This window comes from Coregonus lavaretus (genome assembly GCF_964263955.1).
Source record: "Coregonus lavaretus genome assembly, chromosome: 21".
Classification (NCBI taxonomy): Eukaryota; Metazoa; Chordata; class Actinopteri; order Salmoniformes; family Salmonidae; genus Coregonus; species Coregonus lavaretus.
In genome coordinates, this window is record NC_140008.1 from 19,719,939 (window position 1) to 19,744,331 (window position 24,393).

General features: G+C 42.9%; 1 protein-coding gene across 4 annotated transcripts in view; it reads left to right on the forward strand.

The window, feature by feature from the left end:
* The window catches only part of LOC311148909 (casein kinase I-like), a 59,997-nt gene that overhangs the window by 25,969 nt on the left and 9,635 nt on the right, over positions 1–24,393 (forward strand). For all 4 annotated transcript variants that reach the window (XM_084185932.1, XM_084185931.1, XM_084185929.1 and 1 more), the window contains exons 3-6: positions 3,043–3,112; positions 8,654–8,802; positions 9,063–9,297; positions 9,458–9,543. In XM_084185932.1, the coding sequence (XP_084042058.1) occupies positions 3,043–3,112; positions 8,654–8,802; positions 9,063–9,297; positions 9,458–9,543 (540 nt within the window). The remainder of the gene's footprint in view (positions 1–3,042; positions 3,113–8,653; positions 8,803–9,062; positions 9,298–9,457; positions 9,544–24,393) is intronic.

A 24,393-nucleotide genomic window follows, 5' to 3' on the forward strand; every position in this document is an offset into this window, starting at 1 on the left:
CCACCCTGACAGCTGTTTGCCTGGGAGTAGGATGGTGCTGGCCTGGGTGGCTGACATGTAGCCCGGACTGACTGGCAGGGTTAATCATTTAGGGCTGGGCGATATGGCTAAAATTAATCTCTTTTTTTTCTCCAATTTATGGGCAATTCAAGATATATATCTTGATTTTAAAAAATATATTATTACAATAATCTCTAAATAAGCTTTGTTGTACAATTTAAAACTGTCAGCAATAATATTATATAATATTATAGATATTATACCTAGGCTGAATATATGCCTTCCACAACCATAAGACCCACTAATAGTTTAATTATTTTATCAAAATAGTTGTACCTGCTTTTTTTGCCAATAATCACTGATCTGGCTTTCAAATCTGTCTATAAAAATGCAAAATTAACCAGAACCATGCATAATGCACATTCACTAAAAATGTAGCATTATAGAAAATGAACACCGGTCTCACAAACAATCTCTCAAGCACAAGCCCATGTGCTAGTGAGTAGCCAGCTAATATTTATATTTTAAGTTTAGCCAACTTGGATCTAGGTATATTTCACAAGCTCTGAATTCAGCTAACAAGACAAGACAGTTGAAATGTTATGAACACAACCTTCTGTCCGTCTCCAGCTGTTTGATGTTGAAATCAAGTGGCCTACCTTATTTCTCAGAATGAGAACGAGTTGCCAATTCCTTATATAATTGTTTTATGCTTATTGCACATTTAAAAAACAGACTAAATAGCTAGTATAACAATCTTTATTTGACTAAAATGCTGCTAGCGATACGTGGGACCGTAATGCGGGCGCAACAAACTGAGCATACATTTTCCAGAATGAATGTTCATTGGTACATCCGTTTTAGTAGTGTCTGCTCTGCTCGAAATTTGAGGAGTTGAAACATAAACGGGGTATGGTTCAAAAGGTTAACTTCTCTACTACAGTAAAATAATGTCTCCATGTGTTTCGGTGTCCATATGACCGATTCTGTTGGACCAAACCTCAAATGCAAATAGCGAGTTGAAACCATTTGTCAGAGAGGAAGAAGTGATCTCTCATCTTTGTTGTTGTGAGTGGTGGATGGAGGGGCTTGGGAAAAAGTGGCGAAGCGAGAGGTTTCACTCGCCAAGATCTGTCCAAAATAAGCCCAATGCGTTTCTATGGGCTTATTTTGGACCTAAGCTTGTCGCCTGCCTTGCCGCCTTTGGGACAACGACTCCCATTGTTAGGGCGGAGACATGAGCATCTCGTCATAATATATACAGCTCTGGAAAAAATTAAGAGACCACTGCAAATTTTTCTTAAATCCTCATCTCTACATGTATGACAGCCATTCCATTCCAGTGTCTGTTGAATTCCAACACAGGCACATCTCATTCTACTGAATTAGGTACTGATTAGGTGATCACCTGAACCAAATCTTATTTAACGAGGAAAAGTATAAAAACCACTGCTGTGGTCATCACTATCCTCTTGCAATAGGACCAGCTGGATGGCAAAAACAGTGCTAATAGTACCTCAAAAGTAATATTAATCAAAAAATAACTATTGACCGTGCCAAAAGAGTTGAAAAGGAAAGTTTTGAGTGAGGAAAAGAAGGGTTCAATTCTGGCTTTACTGGCAGAGGGATACAGTGAGCGTGAGGTTGCTTCCATCCTTAAAATTTCAAAGACGGCGGTTCATAAGAACAAGGTCAAGCAGCAGACATTGGGGACAACAAAGCTACGGACTGGCAGAGGGCGAAAACGACTCTCTACTGACCGGGATGACAGGCTCCTAGGGGCAGGGCTGAAGTCGTGCAAAGCTAGAAAAAAGCCCTTCATCAATGAGAAGCATAGAAGAGCCAGGCTGAGGTTTGCAAAGGACCATAAGGATTGGACCGTAGAGGACTGGAGTAAGGTAATCTTCTCTGATGAGTCCAATTTTCAGCTTTTCCCAACACCTGGTCGTCTAAGGGTTAGATGGAGACCTGGAGAGGCCTACAAGCCACAGTGTCTCACACCCACTGTGAAATTTGGTGGATGATCTGTGGTTTAAAAATTAACATTAACTTATTTTCTTTGCATTATTCGAGGTCTAACAACACTGCATATTCTTTTTTATTTTGACCAGTTTTCATTTTCTGCAAATAAATGCTCTAAATGACAATATTTTTATTTGGAATTTGGGAGAAATGTTGTCAATAGTTTATAGAATAAAACAAAAATGTTAATTTCACCCAAACACATACCTATAAATAGTAAAACCAGAGAAAATTATATTTTTGCAGTGGTCTCTTAATTTTTTCCAGCGCTGTAGATCTCTGGTGTAAATGGGAACGTGCACAGCACAGAAGGAGTGAACGAGACGAGACCAAAAAGACAACATGAGAACAAGCGGACATAAACGCTCATAAAAACCAAAAATACAAAAAAACTTGATTCTGTGATACAGGCATTTGGAATATCGTGCAAAAACATTAATTAGATATGTTGCCCAGCCCTATAATCATTCCTGTAAGGTGATGAGCAGCTGATTGAAGCGTAGCCCTCTGCATCACTGGCCGTGTGTTCCGCAGTCACAAACCAGCTAAACCTGCTATTATGGCAGGGGAGAGAACAAGACCGGGAGTATGAGCATGGTTTAGCTGACAGTACAAAATGCTCTCCATCCAGTCATGGGAAATGGCTAAGTCCCTGACTTCAAACGTGTATTTCAAGATCTTCTTGCTAGCTACATTTGTTTATAATTACATAATGCCCTGGCTTGTATCATCATAGAGGATCAAGGATGTTGTGTTAAGCCGATGATTAAGTTTAGGTTCTTAGCTCTATATAGTGTTTAAGCCTTAGGTATCTTATGAATGTTTTAGTAAGCATAAATGCATCGCCAAGCTGCATCATGGAATTTCTCAAAAGGCCAATACTTTTCACATAAAACATTATAGTGTAATTCTTTTTCAACCTTTTGTCATCATACATTCTTTCTGTAATGATCCACCTATAGAATATGTTTAATGCCATTTAATTGCCATTACTAATTGGTTTCTCCTGCTCTTTTTCAGGAACCAATAAAGTCCCGGGCGCCACAGCTTCATTTGGAATATAGATTTTATAAACAGTTGGGAAGTTCAGGTAAGCACATATAGCTAAAGTATCATCAACAACAACAGTTATAACTGTTTTAATAACACTGTGTTAGCTAGTAGAATCAACTGGATGGATGAAGCTCTTCTCTGCACATGTAGCTAGAAGATGTGATTGCTCTGCCCAACTCGTGTAGTTGGTTGATCCCTAGCAGGCCCAGGCCCAATATGGCTGTGTGCTCACTCTGTCATGTGGTCCATGGGAATGTGCTGTGCCTCCAGCCCTTTGATGTGGCCACTTGGCTTCAGAGGCGAGAGGTGGGGCAGTAAGATCAGATGGTGGGGAGGGACAGGGACTTGGAACAGCCCACAGAATAGCTTGGCCAGCCTGGCTTACTTCGTTTTTGATCCTCTCACTAGAACCTTGCAGCTTCATTTTTCATTGAGAATCTCTCTGACATTGGACCGCTGTTTTTTTTTTGCCAAAGATTATACTTTTCGTCACTGGGGAATATTTACGGTACGTAAATAGATTGTATTGTATTTGAGGGTAGGTAGGGATAAGCTCAACGTTTGTATTCTAATTAGGCCTACCCTAACTGTGACTGAGGACACTTATCGTTGATCCTTTTAGCCTTTTTAAAGGAAAAGGATGAACCGCTTGGGCAAAGCCTGAGTGCATCCAATTGTTCACTGGAGTGGAAGGCAGAACGCACACACACACACACATGCTTGTCTTAGAGAGAGTGCATGTCACTGTGCCCAGTGATCTTCTCTGTCACAAGACAAGTGTCTCTCTCGTTTTCTCTCGTAGTGAGCTGATCACCTGCCAGCTGTCTCTCTGTGCCTGTGCCAGGGCAGCAGCTCCACAGTGTTAATAGGAAGTTGGAGTGCAGGGCATTAGGGGTGTCCTAGGCTAGTATATTTATAGATGGCCTTCTCCATGCAGTAGGGCCATTATTAGAGTATATCTAATTCTATGGCTGGTCTCAGCACTGTGTCCAGCCTGCCTGGAGAAGAAAGCCCAGGGAAACTCTCCCATGATGCAAAGGGAAAAGGGCTGGCCTATCTCTCTCTGTCAGCTTTGCTTGTTGTGGTCCGTCTGACTGGGGTAGAAGTTGTATTCCCAATCCCAGGCAGCACCACAGCACACTATTATTCAGCTGCCTTACGCCTATTTGGGAACAGTCAATCTAAGTTGCTTGTTGATCCTGGTACATTCATTGGATAGTGAGTCTTTATCCCCACCCCTTGGGCTGGACGATTGGAGGAGTCCAGGCAGCAGCCCCTCTGTTGTGTTTCCACAGGTGTGTTAAACACATCCTGACTTCCAATCCCCTCTCCTCCCCTCCCCTGGCCACTGTGGCAGAGGGACCACTAGAGGCCTGCTACAATCTCATAGGCTGAGCTAAAGATGGAACAACTGATTATGGTGCTTCAGGTTCCCCCCCATTATAGAATGGAGGGAAGTGTTCCTCCAACTGGTGGCTACATTCAGAAATGCATGAGGAATTCTGAAAGTCTTCTTCAAGCCACTTGCTGCTGCTGATCCTTCTGTAAATCTTATGGTACAGATGGATACAGGCATGTAGTTCTTTTTACAATATGAATGTGGAAACCTAAGGGTCAAGTCCTGGTCTTAGCAATGTCAGCTCGACATGGTACTTAAAGCTGAAGAGCTTATCTAGTGTTAATTCTCTCCTACCCTGGAAAGAACCCAATCACTAGAACAATACATTCAGTTACACACACTAGCTGGTCTGGCCTGGCCACGCCCCAACCCCACCATTAACCACTGAGCATGGGGTGTCGAAGTGAGACATCATCCACTTTTTATGTCACTATCAATAATTTAACAGGATGACTGGTTGACTGAGCTCACAGTCCGGATACACCAACATGTTCTTCTCTTTTGAAAGCACTGTATGAGACCAGTCTCCTTATGAGATGATTAGGATTTCACTGATGATATCAGTGCATGTGAATATTTAGTGACCCATCAAGGCTCTGCTTAAAGGCATTGTGAGACTCTGTTGGTCAGATGGTCATGTGCATGCCTGTGTGCATGTGTCCTTCTGCCATGCCTACTGCCCTGGTATCTTGGGAGTGATAAATCAGTGCCATTCTGAGTGTGAGGATGCAGTGATGTTCTGTGGTCCAACCAGTTCATCCAGTCCAGAGCAGTCTGGATATTCTATGTACTGCCTGCTTGGGATGGATAACATGACCTACCACTGAGTCACACAGGCTCTATGCAGGGGAGGCAGGCTGGCCGGACGATCACGTTTCAGCCGGGCTACATCTCCACAGCGTTGCCCGCTCGGCCTAATGGAATCAGCGCTTCCTTTTCTCTCCCCGATGCACTCAGCATTCTAAATGTTTAATAGAGACCGCCTCCCTCTCGTGCTCGACCTAAACTTTGACATTTCATTGTAGGGCTGCGTTTCCTAACTCGGTCCTCGGGATCCCAAGGGGTGCACGTTTTGGTTTTTGCCTTAACACTACACAGCTGATTCAAATGATCAAAGCTTGATGATTAGTTGATTATTTTAATTAGCTGTGTAGTGCGAGGGCAAAAACCAAAATGTGCACCCCTTGGGGTCCCGAGAACAGAGTTTGGGAAACCCCGTTGTAAGGCAACATTGTCTGCCACAGTGCTCAGACTGAGAGGGGCCCCTGTCTGAGACAATACACTGGATTGTTCCCGACACATTTCACTTGTGTTTGGAGAGAGTGGGTTGTGAGCAGTGCACAGAATGGCACTGGGAGGCAGCAGAATAGACTTTGAAGCTTTGTGGCGTTATAACGGACAGGAGAGCAAACCATTACATCTGTCATGAATCACGATGAAGATTGGCTTCTAGGAAACCACTCGTTCCTTGCTTAAGCGCTTTTATTACAGGCATGATAGGCCTGGATTATTTTTACACTGGAATAACACATCCACATGATTAGGTCTAGCTTTTGTAAATAATAAAATAATAATCTTTTGAATGGTTTCTCTGAAATTGTCATTTGTTCTAGGCCTATTCCCCAGCAGTTGTCCTTGCTGTGTTTATAGCTCTAGTTGGGCGACGGTTGTTCTAGCGCAGGCATTTTCCTGTTGATTTGTGCGTTGGCAGGGCTGAATGCCCTCCCTCCAGATGTGGGCGGGCTTTGATGAGTCAGCTTCCTGGTTGATCTCTTGTTGCTGCCGCCTCATCCATCAGCCCAATCATTCCCAGGCAAATCCTGCTGTCTAAAACGGCCGAGGACAGGTGTGTGGCTGTGTGAGATCTGCGTTGCTTTCCCACACTCACACCTCCAAGGCCAGCCTGCAGTACTACTAAAGCTGCTGTACCTCTCCTCTCTCTGGCGGGATCGGGGTCTGCCTGCCGGGAGGGGAGCATGTAGTCATTTTGGCACAACTGCCAGCCAAGGAATGGAATGAAGGCCACTGGCGTAGGGTACTGGTCTGGAATGGTGAAGCATAACCTGGAAGTGTATGTGACCTTCGAGGCTGGCCCATAAGGTCATGGTGGCCATGGGGGTCATAAATGGCCATTACCCTTTGTTCTATTCCGCATAGGGAATAGAGTCACTGTTGAACTAGAAGTCTACTCTTCAGAAGGGCATTTTTACTGTGATGACAAACTCCTAAATTCCTCCCAGGCCACACATAAGACCACATGACAGGGTGTGTTGGCAAACATTTTTTGCCTGCACAATATATAATCAACGTTAGTGCCATAGCGCCTGTGTTGACTTCCCACACACGCATGTAGGCTGCTCTACAGTATACAGTGCATTCGGAAAGTATTCAGACCCCTTCCCTTTTTCCACATTTTGTTACGTTACAGCCTTATTCTAAAATTGATTACAAAAAATCTACACACAATACCTCATAATGACAAAGCAAAAACAGGTTTTTAGAATTTTTTGCAAATGTATAAAAAATTTTTTTTTTATTACCTTCTATACATAAGTATTTAGACCCTTTGCTATGAGACTCGAAATTGCTCAGGTGCATCCTGTTTCCATTGATCATCCTTGATGTTTCTACAACTTGATTGGAGTCCACCTGTGGTAAATTCAATTGATTGGACATGATTTGGAAAGGCACACACCCACACCTATCTATATAAGGTCCCACAGTTGACAGTGCATGTCAGAGCAAAAACCAAGCCATGAGGTCGAAGGAATTGTCCATAGAGCTCAGAGACAGGATTGTGTCGAGGCACATATCTGGGGAAGGGTACCAAAACATTTCTGCAGCATTGAAGAACATAGTGGCCTCCATCATTCTTAAATGGAAGAAGTTTGGAACCACCAAGACTCTCCCTAGAGCTGGCTGCCCGGCCAAACTGAGCAATCAGGGGAGAAGGGCCTTGGTCAGGGTGGTGACCCGATGGTCACTCTGACAGAGCTCCAGAGTTCCTCTGTGGAGATGGGAGAACCTTCCAGAAGGTTCTGATTGCTGCACTCCACCAATCAGGCCTTTATGGTAGATTGGCCAGACGGAAGCCACTTCAGTAAAAAAGCACATGACAGCCCGCTTGGAGTTTGCCAAAAGGCACCTAAAGACTCAGACCATGAGAAACAAGATTCTCTGGTCTGATGAAACCAAGATTTAACTATTTGGCCTTAATGCCAAGTGTCACGTCTGATGGAAACCTGGCACCACCCCTACTGAGAGGCATGGTGATGGCAGCATCATGCTGTGGGGATGTTTTTCAGCAGCAGGGACTGGGAGACTAGTCAGGATCGAGGGAAGGATGAACGGAGCAAAGTACAGAGAGATCCTTGATGAAAACCTGCTCCAGAGTACTCAGACTGGGGTGAAGGTTCACCTTCCAACAGGACAACGACCCTAAGCACACAGCCAAGACAAGGCCGGGGTGGCTTCGGGACAAGTCTCTGAATGTCCTTGAGTGGCCCAGCCAGAGCCCGGACTTGAACCCGATCGAACATCTCTGGAGAGACCTGAAAATAGCTGTGCAGCGACGCTCCCCATCCAACCTGACAGAGCTTGAGAGGATCTGCAAGTAAGAATGGGAGTAACTCCCCAAATGCAGCTGTGCCAAGCTTGTAGCATCATACCCAAGAAGACTTGAGGCTGTAATCGCTGCCAAAGGTGCTTCAACAAAGTACTTTGTAAAGGGTCTGAATACTTATGTGATATTTCAGTTTTTAATACATTTGCAAACATTTCTAAAAAATTGTTTTTGCTTTGTCATTATGGGGTATTGTGTGTAGATTGATGAGAAAAAAATATTTAATCAATTTTAGAATAAGGCTGTAACGTAACAAAATGTGAAAAAGTCAAGGGGTCTGAATACTTTCCGAATGCACTGTATCAACATGTCTCTCTAGGCTCATTCATGTCAGCAAATTAAAGCCCCAATATCTTTCTTTAACTACCACCTTTCATGCCATCCTTTTTAGATGGGCCTAATGCTTTTGAAATATATGTGGCTCTTACGTTGGTAAAACAGATGATTAGTAATTAAAGCTTCTTTTTTTTTTACCTTTAGGATGCTAGCATGCTCCCTGTAAGTTCTGTGGTCACATTCATGTATAACATGTGTCACTGCCTGTCTCTTTGTTGCAGAGGGTATTCCTCTGGTGTACTACTTTGGGCCGTGTGGGAAGTACAATGCCATGGTGCTGGAGCTACTGGGGCCCAGCCTGGAAGACCTGTTTGATCTTTGTGACCGCACCTTCTCCCTCAAGACCGTCCTCATGATAGCCATACAGTTGGTAAGAATTTAGCAGTTGTTTACTTGAGTGTCCTACTGGTGCCCAACCCATAGCTTATAAGACTACTTTCAGTGAATATTCACAGTACGTCAGCCACATAATTAGATGGGGAACTATAGGATCACTATGATGTCAGCCATTTCTATTCCTATCGCTGTGTTGTCATTCTCTTGGCTCTCAGAGGTTTACAGCATTTGAAAAGTGTCCTGAGAGAGTTTGAGATCGTATCTTGTCTAAATGCTCTGTGTTCTGCCTCCTAGATAACGCGGATGGAATTTGTCCACACAAAGAGCTTGATATACAGAGATGTCAAGCCAGAGAACTTTTTGGTAGGGCGGCCGGGCAGCAAGAGGCAGCACACAATCCACATTATCGACTTTGGGCTGGCCAAAGAATACATCGACCCTGAGACCAAAAAACACATCCCGTACCGGGAGCACAAGAGCCTTACTGGCACGGCACGCTACATGAGCATCAACACACACCTGGGGAAAGGTGAGAAATGATAATGATGACACATGCTGCTGTGTTATTGGAAAGAAGCTGTTTTTTAAACCCTAAAGATGTACCTTTAATCTTGGAACCCTGTCCTGGTTTTATTTGTGTGCTGTTTCTGCGTATGTCATTAAGGAACTCTTCTTCTCCTCTCCTCCAGAGCAAAGCAGGCGGGATGACCTGGAGGCTCTGGGTCACATGTTCATGTACTTCCTGCGAGGCAGCCTTCCCTGGCAAGGCCTGAAGGTATACCGTTTGATGATATCTACATGACCTCAGGCACACACACCATGCTGCTAAGCCCCCTGGTGCAAAATAACTTCTCTCATTCAAGTGATATTTCAAGGTCTGGGACTCAAGAAAGTGTTTACAGTATTTAAAGGGACATTTCAAAATGTTTCAATTTCATACTCATCATCTCCAGCACCACCCCAACATCAACATGTGAAAATGGTGCGTTTCTATGTTTTGTAGTAAAAAAGATAGAGGAAGATAAGTGTTTCCAATGACATCATTAACCAATTAGTGGACAATTAGGAGGCAATTAGTAGTTGGTTAAAATCACATGATACACACCGATGTCATTGAAATTTTCCTCTAACTTTTTTACTACAAAATATAGAATCGTGCTATTTTCACATATGTTGATGCTGAGGTGGTGCTTGAGATGATGAATATGAAGTTGAACATTTTTGAAATTTCCCTTTAAGGAAGAGGAAAACATGCTAGGGGAAAATACTATGTCAATAGTGCTGCTATAACCATACACTGAAAGGATTTTCACCTCTGGAAGAGGACCTGCATGGCAGTATATACATTTACATTTACATTTTCGTCATTTACCAGACGCTCTTATCCAGAGCGACTTACAAATTGGTGCATTCACCTTATGATAGCCAGTGGGACAACCACTTTACAATATACATTTTTTGGGGGGTGGGGTAAGGGGGGGTAGAAGGATTACTTTATCCTATCCCAGTTATTCCTTAAAGAGGTGGGTTTTTAAGTGTCTCCGGAAGGTGGTGAGTGACTCCGCTGTCCTGGCGTCATGAGGGAGCTTGTTCCACCTTTGGGGTGCCAGAGCAGCGAACAGTTTTGACTGGGCTGAGCGGGAACTGTGCTTCCGCAGAGGTATGGGGGCCAGCAGGCCAGAGGTGGATGAACGCAAGGCCCTCGTTTGGGTGTAGGGACTGATCAGAGCCTGAAGGTACGGAGGTGCCGTTCCCCTCACAGCTCCGTAGGCAAGCACCATGGTCTTGTAGCAGATGCGAGCTTCAACTGGAAGCCAGTGGAGTGTGCGGAGGAGCGGGGTGACATGAGAGAACTTGGGAAGGTTGAACACCAGACGGGCTGCGGCGTTCTGGATGAGTTGTAAGGGTTTAATGGCACAGGCAGGGAGCCCAGCCAACAGCGAGTTGCAGTAATCCAGACGGGAGATGACAAGTGCCTGGATTAGGACCTGTGCCGCTTCCTGTAAGGCAGGGTCGTACTCTGCGAATGTTGTAGAGCATGAACCTACAGGATCGGGTCACCGCCTTGATGTTAGCGGAGAATGACAGGGTGTTGTCCAGGGTCACGCCAAGGCTCTTTGCACTCTGGAAGGAGGACACAACAGAGTTGTCAACCGTGATGGCGAGATCATGAAACTGGCAGTCCTTCCCCAGGAGGAAGAGCAGTTCCGTCTTGCCGAGGTTCAGCTTGAGGTGGTGATCCGTCATCCACACTGATATGTCTGCCAGACATGCAGAGATGCGATTCGCCACCTGGTTATCAGAAGGGGGAAAGGAGAAGATTAATTGTGCCTTCAGAAAGTTTTCACACCCCTTTTCTTTTTCCAGATTTTGTTTTTACAAAGGGGAATTAAAATGAATTTAATTGTCGTTTTCTATAAACGATCTATATAAAATACTCTGTAGTGGAAGAAAAATTTGAACATTTATGAAAAATAAAGCACTAATATACAGTTGAAGTCTGAAGTTTACATAAACTGAGTTTAAATGTATTTGGCTAAGGTGTTTCACAATTCCTGACATTTAATCCTAGTAAAAAAATCCCTGTTTTAGGTCAGTTAGGATCACCACTTTATTTTAAGAATGTGAAATGTCAGAATAATAGTAGAGAGAATGATTTATTTCAGCTTTTATTTATTTCATCACATTCCCAGTGGGTCAGAAGTTTACATACACTCAATGAGTATTTGGTAGCATTGCATTTATATTGTTTAACTTGGGTCAAACGTTTCGGGTAGCCTTCCACAAGCTTCCCACAATAAGTTGGGTGAATTTTGGCCCATTCCTCCTGACAGAGCTGGTGTAACTGAGTCAGGTTTGTAGGCCTCCTTGCTCGCACACGCTTTTTCAGTTCTCCCCACACATTTTCTATAGGATTGAGGTCTGGGCTTTGTGATGGCCACTCCAATACCTTGACTTTGTTGTCCTTAAGCCATTTTGCTACAAATTTGGAAGTATGCTTGGGGTCATTGTCCATTTGGAAGACCCATTTGCGACCAAGCTTTAACTTCCTGACTGATGTCTTGAGATGTTGCTTCAATATATCCACATACATTTCCTTCCTCATGATGCCATCAATTTTGTGAAGTGCACCAGTCCCTCCTGCAGCAAAGCACCCCCACAGCATGATGCTGCCACCCCCATTCTTCACGGTTGGGATGGTGTTCTTCGGCTTGCAAGCTTCCCCCTTTTTCCTCCAAACATAACAATGGTCATTATGGCCAAACAGTTCTATTTTTGTTTCATCAGACCAGAAGACATTTCTCCAAAAAGTACGATCTTTGTCCCCATGTGCAGTTGCAAACCGTAGTCTGGCTTTTTTATGGCGGTTTTGGAGCAGTGGCTTCTTCCTTGCTGAGCGGCCTTTCAGGTTATGTCGATATAGGACTCGTTTTACTGTGGATATAGATACTTTTGTACCTGTTTCCTCCAGCATCTTCACAAGGTCCTTTGCTGTTGTTCTGGGATTGATTTGCACTTTTCGCACCAAAGTACGTTCATCTCTAGGAGACAGAACGCGTCTCCTTCCTGAGCTGTATGACAGCTGCGTGGTCCCATGGTGTTTATACTTGCGTACTATTGTTTGTACAGATGAACGTGGTACCTTCAGGTGTTTGGAAACCAGACTTGTGGAGGTCTACAAATCTTTTTCTGAGGTCTTTGCTGATTCTTTTTTATTTTCCCATGATGTCAAGCAAAGAGGCACTGAGTTTGAAGGTAGGCCTTGAAATACATCCACAGGTACACCTCCAATTGACTCAAATGATGTCAATTAGCCTATCAGAAGCTTCTAAAGCCATGACATCATTTTCTGGAATTTTCCAAGCTGTTTACAGGCACAGTCAACTTAGTGTATGTAAACTTCTGACCCACTTAAATTGTGAGACAGTGAATTATAAGTGAAATAATCTGTCTGTAAACAATTGTTGGAAAAATTACTTGTCATGCACAAAGTAGATGTCCTAACCGACTTGCCAAAACTATAGTTTGTTAACAAGACATTTGTGGAGTGGTTGAAAAACGAGTGTATGTAAACTTCCGACTTCAACTGTATCTTGATTAGATATGTATTCAACACCCTGAGTCAATATATGTTAGAATCACTTTTGGCAGTGATTACAGCTGTCTTTCTGGGTAAGTCTCTTAAGAGCTTTGCACACCTGGATTGTACAATATTTGCACATGATTCTTAAAAAAATTATTCAAGCTCTGTTAAGTTTGTTTTTGATCATTTCCAAGTTTTGCCATAGATTTTCAAGCCAATTTAAGTCAAAAATGTAACTAGGCCACTCGGGAACATTTAAATGTCTTCTTGGTAAGCAACTCCAGTGTATATTTGGCTTTGTGTTTTAGGTCATTGTGATGTGGCAAAATCGTCCTTATTCTGATCAAAGAGCCAAAGTATTTCAAGAGTTTTTGTAGAATTAAGATATACTTTATTACAATAGACAAAGCCAAGGTGGTTTGCAAAGCATCTCCCTTCTACCTCCCAGCTCTCAGTTTATATAGTCATTTCACATACATTTTAGCATAACCCCTCCATCTTGACCACTCCGCCCACTTCCTTAGTCTATGATAGTGGTGAAGTCTGACTTCCCCTCCTATGTATGCACAAATAACAGCCCCGTCATGTAAAAATAATCATGTTCAGTTTGAACTCTGTTCAACCCTGGCTTGACCTGGAGATTGATTGTTGGACATAGCAGGTCCACAATCAATCTCTCAAACATACCCAAGCCCAACCCCTCTCTCCCCTCTCGTCATGCTGTAATTAATCAAGAAGACACCCAAGGAGAGACAAAGGGTTTAGCCTGAACTCTGTTCAATCCTAACTCCATTCCCGTAATATGCCTTAGGATAGAGGCAAAGGATAACGCTCTGGTTTCAGTCACTGATAAATCAGGACAGCCTTGGATTAGGTAAGAGCGAGGAATTCGACCCGAGGTCAGATCCCCATTTCACACACACACAAACCCAGTGAGAGGTATTAATTAAGTTCTTGCTTAGCAACAGCAATGTACCCATGTTTAACCCTGGCTCTGTGTTCGTCATGTTGTATTAACTTTGTTTATCTTATAGTTTATTGAAAAATCCTCATCATATCCCCCATTTGGGACTTAATAGTCCCATATCAATACATCCAAATACTTCAAAAGTATATAGTGATTAATATATGAATACTGTGACATAAAAATCAACATTTTCATGATATAAGGCACAATCCTTGCATTAATATTATATTTTTCAAACAGTAAGATTCAAAAGTTTCTACTCGAATGTGTATCCTAACACATTAAAACAAACGAAGCGTTGTTTTAACCATAATATCTATTTAAGGCAGTTATCTTGCGATTGTATACGCAATACCAGGGCATGTTGAGAATAGTGTCAACATAACTTCTTTACCTATATCACAAGTAGTATAACAATCAAAAGAAGCAATATCAATATCTAATATATTAATTGCAGTGTCAACATCTTTAGTTATTAACATATTCATAACTTACTCAAATGAATCAGTCAGCTTACAACTCATAATCATAATCAAATGAATTATCCAAAACAAATTTAGAATGACAATTCTTAGTGATTTCACATTGGTCCTATGTTAAAACCCTCAATTTAGCACCCATTGACACTGGCAGAATGTACATTTATATTAACATACAGTATAATTATCCATAATTCTAGCATTAGCTTCCTCATAAGGAGAATAACTACAGATCAGTATCTCAATGCATTCTTAATCTAAATTACTATACATTTAGCAGTGTGTAGACCTCCTTAATCAACCTGATACCCCAAATAACAACCCCTTCCTTCCCCGGCACTGAATCTTCTGGTGTCTCTTCATTATGTTCTTCAGATAGCTTCATAGTTCAACTTGGATTGCCCATGACAATGTCCCAATTTTAATGTCTCACCTGAGCCGCCACCACCTCTACCCCCATTATGTTTTGTCCATTTGCCAACCAGTATACCAGCATCATGAGAGATGTAAGGGCGGCAGGTAGCTTAGTGGTTAAGAGCGTTGTGCCAGTAACCGAAAGGTCGCTGGTTCTAATCCCCGAGCCGACTAGGTGAAAAATCTGTCTGTGCCCTTGAGCAAGGCACTTAACCCTAATTGCTCCTGTAAGTCGCTCTGGATAAGAGCGTCTGCTAAATGACCAATTATTTATTTATGTATTTGAACACATCTCTCTTCATGCCCATTCCACATGGACTCCTTTCACACTCCTGAGAGAAAAGGTATGAGAGAAAAGGCAGTTGATAGCTTCGATTCGATGCTGGTTCTGATTCAGGTCTCTTGGTAGAAGTGGTGCTGGACAGGACCCTATTCAACGCCTTTGTTGCTCCTCTTCAGCCGGTTAGTTTTTTTATTTATTGAGGTTCACACCGTTCTTGACTGAATTTTCCCTGCTATGCATCAAGACACCATCTGTAGTAACCTCGAGAGAGGACAGATCATAACAGTTTAGTTGAGTTCATTTCCAATCCAAGAAATCCATATAAGCATTGACTATATGACAAATTATTATGTTTTACCAATTATTCTTAATACCAATTTCTAATATACTCCCCTTATCACCCTGTCGACTTCACCGCAGAGTCACAGCATCAGCAAGTTAGATCTCAATTTAAGTCTGAGAGATTAATATCTTCACTTCCAGATTTCTCCAGCTTCTGCTGGTCCTTGTAGTCATGACAAGCCCATCCTCCTCCTGCCACTACCCCATATAAACATTCTGGGTTTCCATAAGTACAGTCAAGTGGTCCTCCTTTGTCGTTGCAAGGCTTCCTGTTAGAATTCATATAATATCAAATCAAATTTTATTTGTCACATACATGTGTTTAGCAGATGTTATTGCGGGTGTAGCAAAATGCTTGTACTTCTAGCTCCGACAGTGCAGTAATATCTAACAATTTCACAACATATACCCTATACACACAAATCTAGTAAGGAATGGAATTTAAGAATATATACATATATGGACAAGTAATGACAGAGCGGCATGGACTAAGATACAGTAGAATATTATAGAATAGAATACAGTATATACATATGAAATGAGTAGTGCAAGATATGTAAACATTATTAAAGTGACTAGTGTTCCATTTCTTAAAGTGGCCAGTGATTTCAATAGGCAGCAGTAGCCTCTAATGTGCTAGTGATGGCTATTTAACAGTCTGATGGCCTTGAGATAGAAGCTGTTTTTCATTCTCTCGGTCCCAGCTTTGATGCACCTGTACTGACCTCACCTTCTGGATGATAGCGGGGTGAACAGGCAGTGGCTCGGGTGGTTGATGTCCTTGATGATCTTTTTGGCCTTCCTGTGACATTGGGTGCTGTAGGTGTCTTGGAGGGCGGGTAGTTTGCCCCCGGTAATGCGTTCGGCTGACCGCACCACCCTCTGGAGAGCCCTGCGGTTGCGGGCGGTGCAGTTGCCGTACCAGGCGGTGATACAGCCCGACAGGATGCTCTCAATTGTGCATCTGTAAAAGTTTGTGAGGGTTTAGGTGCCAAGCCAAATTTCTTCACCTCCTGAAGTTGAAGAGGCTCTGTTGCGCCTTCTTCACCACACTGTCTGCGTGGGTGGACCATTTCAGTTTGTCAGTGATGTGCACGCCAAGGAACTTGAAGCTTTCCACCTTCTCCACTGCGGTCCCGTCGATGTGGATAGGGGGGTGCACCCTCTGCTGTTTCCTGAAGTCCACGATCATCTCCTTTGTTTTGTTGACGTTGAGTGAGAGGTTAATTTCCTGGCACCACACTCCCAGAGCCCTCACCACCTCCCTGTAGGTGGTCTCGTCATTGTTGGTAATCAAGCCTACTACTGTTGTGTCGTCTGCAAACATGATGATTGAGTTGGAGGCGTGCTTGGCCACACAGTCATGGGTGAACAGGGAGTACAGGAGGGGGCTGAGCACGCACCCTTGTGGGGCCCCAGTGTTGAGGATCAGCGAAGTGGAGATATTGTTTCCTACCTTCACCACCTGGGGGCGGCCCGTCAGGAAGTCCAGGACCCAGTTGCACAGGGCGGGGTTCAGACCCAGGGCCTCGAGCTTAATGATGAGCTTGGAGGGTACTATGGTGTTGAATGCTGAGCTATAGTCAATGAACAGCATTCTTACATAGGTATTCCTCTTGTCCAGATGGGATAGGGCAGTGTGCAGTGTGATTGCGATTGCATCGTCTGTGGATCTATTGGGGCGGTAAGCAAATTGAAGTGGGTCTAGGGTGACAGGTAAGGTAGAGGTGATATGATCCTTGACTAGTCTCTCAAAGCACTTCATGATGACAGAGGTGAGTGCTAAGGGGCGATAGTCATTTAGTTCAGTTACTTTTGCTTTCTTGGGTACAGGAACAATGGTGGCCATCTTGAAGCATGTGGGAACAGCAGACTGGGAAAGGGAGAGATTGAATATGTCCGTAAACACACCAGCCAGCTGGTCTGCGCATGCTCTGAGGACTCTGCTAGGGATGCCGTCTGGGCCGGCAGCCCTGCGGGGGTTATCATGCTTTAATGTCTTACTCACGTCGGCCACGGAGAAGGAGAGGCCACAGTCCTTGGTAGCGGGCCTGTGTTATCCTCAAAGGGGGCGAAGAAGGTGGTTAGCTTGTCTGGAAGCGAGACGTTGGCGACGTGGCTGGTTTTCCTTTTGTAGTCTGTGATTGTCTGTAGACTCTGCCACATACGTCTCGTGTCTGAAGCGTTTGAATTGCGACTCCACTTTGTCTCTATACTGATGTTCTGCCAGTTTAATTGCCTTGCGGAGTGAGTAGCTACACTGTTTGTATTCTGCCATATTCCCAGTCACCTGGCCATGGTTAAATGCGGTGGTTCGCGCTTTCAGTTTTGCGCGAATGCTGCTATCTATCCACGGTTTCTGGTTAGGGTAGGTTTTAATAGTCACAGTTGGCACAACATCACCTATACACTTCCTGATAAACTCAGTCACCGTTTCAGTGTATTCATCTAAATTATTTTTGAAAACTACCCGGAACATATCCCAGTCCGCGTGATCAAAACAATCTTGAAGTGTGGATTCCGATTGGTCAGACCAGCGTTGAATAGTCCTTAGCACGGGTACTTCCTGTGTAAGTTTCTGCCTATAGGAAGGGAGGAGCAAAATGGAGTCGTGGTCAGATTTGCCGAAAGGAGGGCGGGGGAGGGCAGTATAACCATCCCGGAAGTTCGAATAGCAATGGTCGAGGATTTTAGCAGCGCGAGTACAACAGTTGATATGTTGATAGAACTTCGGCAGCCTAGTCCTCAAATTTGCTTTGTTAAAATCCCTGGCTACAATAAATGCAGCCTCAGGATATGTGGTTTCCAGTTTGCATAAAGTCCAGTGACGTTTTTTGAGGGCCGTCGTGGTATCGGCTTGAGGGGGGATATACACAGCCGTGACTATAACCAAAGAAAATTATCTTGGGAGATAATACGGTCGGCATTTGATTTGTGAGGTATTCTAGGTCGGGTGAACAGAAGGACTTGAGTTCCTGTATGTTACTACAATTACACCATGTGTCGTTAATCATGAAACACACACCTTCGCCCTTCTGCTTCCCGGTGAGATATTTATTCCTGTCTGCGCGATGAACTGAGAACCCATCTGGCTGGACCGATTTCGACAGAATATCCCCAGAGAGCCATGTTTCCATGAAACAAAGTATGTTACAGGCCTTGATGTCTCTCTGGAAAGAAATCCTTGCCCGGAGCTCGTCGAGCTTGTTAACCAGAAACTGAACATTAGCGAGTAGTATACTTGGAAGCGGTGGATGGTGTGCGTGCCTCCTGAGTCGAACCAGCAGGCCGCTCCGAGTGCCTCTCCTCCGCCGGCGATGTTTTGGGTCAGCCGCTGGAATCAGTTAAATTGTCCTGGGGAGAGCAAACAAAGGATCTACTTCGGGAAAGTCGTATTCCTGGTCGTATTACTGGTGAGTTACCGCCGCTCTGATATCCAATAGTTTTTCCCGGCTGTATGTAATTATACAAAACACTTTCTGAGCTAATAATGAAAAAAAAAAATACATAAATAAAACAAAATACCGCAAAGTTTCCTAAGCGCTAGTCGCGAGGCCGCCATCCTCGTCGGCGCCAGGTACACATCCTGGTTTCCCTGGAACTGGGATCACTTCTGTTAATTTCATGTCCCATTCGGTTTTGGTCCTTATAGCTGTTCTCTCAGTCATTTGTTTTACCGTTGTTTTGATCAACAGGGATTTCAGAAATGGCAACACACAGCAAAATACTATTCCCATTACTACCAGTGCTATACATATCATCATTGCCATTTTCGTGAACATTGCTCCCCATTTTCCAAAAGTTAAGTCCAAACAATCCCAGGCACGTGCGTCCTGCCCAGCATTGTTCTTGACTTCCTGTCTCAATCCTTTAAGCTTGATCATTGCCTCAGAGAATGTTCCTCCTGGGGCAGTATTATTAGGAATAAACGTGAAGCACTTGCTTCCAAACATAACACAGACTCCTCCTTTTTCTGCTAGGAGCCAATCTAGAGCCTGTCTATTTTGCGAAGTCATTCTACTTATTGCCTGTACTTGTTCTCCAAGCGCTGACATTGCTGAGTCAGTATAATTTATGAACCTTTGTTGATTGTAATATATGTAATTGATCCATTCCAAATTATTATTAGGAGTTATCCAAAGAAATATTGATTCAAATCTTGATTTAATCTCACTCCTAGCTTTAATTAAATTCATTAGGAATTCCTCTAGGCTGGCCTATAACATCTATCTGTACGTTCGGATCGGCTTCATATGCCCTTTTTGATCTTTGTATTTTAGTATCTCGTGTATCGACCTTTAAAGCCTTCCAGTCAACTATTACAACTTTTTGTATTAACTGTACCCTGGCACAGATCCCTTTCCATCCTTTTGGTAATAATGTCCTTAGTCTGCAATTGCCACTGACTGATCCTCATATGGATCGATAAGTGGTAATGCCAATGTTTGATTTTCACATACTTCCGGGGTAACTATTACTCCAGTACTTGACCCTGCTGCCTGATAGATTTTTCTTTCAGAGGTGTCTGTATTCCAAAAGTTATATGTATCGAGGTGCCATGTAATTTCACATTCTCCTTTGAATTCTCCCAAATTATATAACCTGATTTGTTTTATTGTAACACTCATATTTTTGCTCATAGTCTATTTTATATTGGTGCTTCCCTTTTCCTTGTTTCTATTCTAACGTCTAATTGCTTACATTTCTCTCCCCATCCTGGTTGATTATAAAATTGTTTATATTTAGGATTTCCTAAATATGACAAACATTCTGCTGGGCAATACGGTCTTTCCGAGTTCCTTAGATGACAGAAGTTGTGGTTGAACATAGCACAGTCCTGGTAACTGTGGGGATTTGGAACTACTGTTAATTATTTTAAAGGAGATGAAGTGCATATTAGATAGTTTTCTTTATTTTTATTTTAATGTAGTATATTGTGCCCATCAATACCAGTCATTGTTTAGAGCCTCCTTCCATTCCCTTTCTTCTGCGTCTGGTGGGGCTCTAACATGTAAGGGGTTTAGTGCACTTTCCCAAGGAATAACTACTTCAACAACCCGTCCCCCTGGAAATGTAGCACTTATAAGTACTACATCAAATTGTTTATCTAAGTCTTGGGCTGCTATCCCCATGTCCATGATCCACCCGTCATTTTCTTTTATTATCTTGAGGTCACAGTTACCCCATGTGATTTCCCCACACTCCTTGTGCTGGTTCCTCCCACACCACTAGTCATTTGACTCTCGTACTTTAATAGGGATCCCTTTCTGTACTTCAGTTGTGGTTCCTGCTTGTGCAGGAATATACATTCTAATCCTGTCTGTTTCTCTTCTCTGTCTTGTTCTTGTGCTCTTTACTCTCGTCAGTATGCCATTTACCTTATTCAACTGTTCTGGTTTCCCATTTCTGTTTGGGGACTAGTCAAGGGTAGAGAAATCAATGGTGGGGAAATCTGGTGAGTCTCGGTTGTCTTGTAGGATCTTGGAGGTCTTGTAGGATATTCTTGAAGGTCTTGGAGGTCTGGGATGTCTTGGAGGTCTGCCCCTCTGCCGGGGGAATTAGCCAGAGCATGTAGCTCATCAGTAGCATTCCCATTGCCATCCTCCCCATCTCCTGATTCTAGCCAGCTCCAGCATCCTCAGCTTCCTCATCTCTAGGTCGTCGGTTTCCTCGTGGTACTCTGGTGCAGTAGTTTAGATGATACCAGGTCGAACTCCCCTCTATCCGTACAGCCGTCGGTGCAGCCTTGGTGACGATGTATGGTCTCTTTGGCTCGGGACCTTCTTCCGTCACTAGGGTCTCTGGATCAGGCAGAGTCCCTCTCAATCCATCGACATCGGTCTGCGGAGAGTGTCCTTCTGGCAGCGTACCAATAGGGAAGCTCGGAGTCTCTACTGCAAAGACAGATAGACACAAAATAAAACAATGCTACCCAATGGTGGGGCCATCTTCTGGGGTTTGAACTCTCCTACAGTGGGACACATGGATCCAGGTATCTGTCTCTGCCACTTTTACCGTCATCGAGGTAGTCAGCAACACCTCCGCCTACGGTCTTTCCAGCTCTTTCTGCTGTAGTCTTTTACTGCCACAAAGTCTCCAGGGCGCAGACAATGCTCAGATTCTCCTGCTCGGTTGGGCAAGGAAGCCTTCACCCGTGGGAAAAAAAGTCTTAAGAACATTGGTAGGTGAGACACAGTATGCTACTGTACCATGTCTTCTCATCAGTCAGGAGAAGCCCTGAGATTCGGAAGTGCACATTCTTGCAGCTTGTTGTAGTCCACTAGTTTCAGAGACAGGACCATTTGCACATAACACATTCCATCTAACCCATTACACATTAATTACTACTGCTCATATTCTTAATACAATTAGCATATTTACCAAAAGGCCCCAGGGGACCAGTAATTCCCCCCTTTGGACACGACTCACATCATGATTCATGCGTTAAAAAATTAAACAACAACATTGCCTGTTAAACCAAAATAATAAATGAAATTAGAATGACAACCTTTGATAGTATCTTAACTTAACTGTATCCCATAAGGTAATTCAGGGAAATAGCTAAATTGACTAGCGACACGTGTCACTTATTCAGATTTAGCGCTCTCTCTCTGTCCTTGTCATGGTCCGAATCATAAATACAACTATGAACTATATACTTCTTCATAATTATCAGTATTACAAACCCTCAACTCGGTATAATAAATGACCTTAAACTCATCATCCAATGTCTCTCGGCTTTCCAGTGTGGGTGTTCAAATCACACTAGAAAGTCAGGACAGAGGTCAGAGGTCATTCAAACCCTTCAAAGAAGTGTTTCAATCTATAGTAGAATAATCATTAACAACAGTCAAAACATTTCATACATTTCGTATCCCAAGTGTACAGTAAGTCCTTAGTACAGTTATTTTCAAAATAAATCACGTGTTTACTTAAAACTCACTCAGAAAATAAAAACTTCATAAAATTCCATGTGTGTGCCCCTTTAAGATATATAATTTCTAACCCATGAAAACCCCCTAAAATAAAAAATAAAAACCCTATACAACTAACATTTCATAATAGGTGGGTTGTTTGTGGTTATTTGAAAACCATATAGTAAAAACAAACAAAAATGGCCAGGCTTTATTTAATTGGGTAGCTCCCTCTTATGACCTAATCCGGATGTCTTCATACTTATCAAACTGCCGAATGTAACTAACATCTCTTCCCAAGACAATAGTCTCGGGAAACATTTCAAAGAGAGAAAATCACTACCCCCATTCTCCTGGAAGAAAAAGTGCACATTTCGTTAGTTTCCATTTTGCTACCTCTTAACCAGTCCAAACAATTCAAATTCGAAATTCTTACTTTCCATTGAATTTACCAGTCTACATCTGTTTCTTTTGACTCAGAAAACCCTCAAGAACATTACTCGTGACTCCTCCTCTCTTTTGTCAATTCCGTAATCTAGTGTAGAATAAAACAAAGTAAATTCTGATGAGATTAAAACCCCTAGGTCTTTCCTGAGTCACATTGTTCCTACTCGATCACGTTTAATATGCTTTGTGACTTCCAAAATCAAATTTTTTTATCTCATCTCGCTGGTTCTACTTTCCCACATGCCTTGTGGCCCCTCTCTACCAAAATAGTTTACTAATGTGATGATGGTCTGGCCTATCAGTGTTCTTGTCATTCGACGCTCATAACAATTCACTACAACACAGAACCCTCAAATTCACACCCTTCAGCGTTTGTTTAAATGCTGCGTGATACAACGTTTGACTATTTGTAACCATTATTCGTGCTGTCACCCATATACTGCCCATTTTAATGTCACAGAGACTCCAGCCACCCTAGTCATAGACTGTTCTCTCTGCTACGGCACGGCAAGCGGTACCGGAGTGCCAAGTCTAGGTCCAAAAGACTTCTCAACAGCTTCTACCCCCAAGCCATAAGACTCCTGAACAGCTAATCATGGCTACCCTGACTATTTGCACTGCCCCCCCCCCCCCCCATCTTTTTACGCTGCTGCTACTCTGTTAATTATTTATGCATAGTCACTTTAACTCTACCCACATGTACATATTACTTCAACTACCTCAACTAGCCGGTGCCCCCGCACATTGACTCTGCACCGGTACCCCCCTGTATATATAGCCTCCCTACTGTTATTTTATTTTACTTCTGCTCTTTTTTTCTCAACACTTTTTTGTTGTTTTATTTTACTTTTTTATTAAAAATAAATGCACTGTTGGTTAAGGGCTGTAAGTAAGCATTTCACTGTAATGTCTGCACCTGTTGTATTCGGCGCATGTGGCCAATAAAATTTGATTTGATTTGCTTCTGTCCCTACCTGGGCTTGAACCAGGGACTCTCTGCACATATCGAAAACAATCACCCTCGAAGCACCATTACCCATCTCTCTTAACAGCATTCTGCGTTTACCTCTATCGTAGGGTTTTAAAAAACTAACTTCACAACTTTCACAATCCTAGATTGCTGTTGTAGCTTTATGTTTTGGTTCAGTGTCTCTGTTAGGATGTTGGGTCAGTAATATTTCTGTAGTGAGCTCAGCTAAAAGTTTTTATATTCCTCAGTTAATGGTATCTTTCTCCCTAATATATCTTCATACTCTGCTTCTTTCCAAAAATGCGTTTTTATCCCTTGTGATCCTCTTAATATTATTGTATTGTATTGTTCTCTCATCTCATTTCCCAATAAGATACCCCCCTCACTCTTCTGTCCTTAGGTATTTTCCCAGTGGTCTATTCGGTCTTGGGTCGCTAGACCACCCCTATTTTCCCCTAATAATATTCACGTTACTATTTTCTCAAAAATTCCTACGTTTCCATTTTTGTACTCCAGATATCCCTAATATATCTTCCTATACCTTATTTTCCTGTCTTTCAGTATGTCTATATCATATGTTCTTATTTTTATGTTTGCTGTCACTGTGTATTCCGCTATTGAATATCCCCTTATCGTATACTTAAATGCGGCTGGTTCTCATTCTAATCTTCGTCTTGGCATTCATTCCCTAACTTTCCTTCTTAGTTTTTCTCTTTTACCTGTCT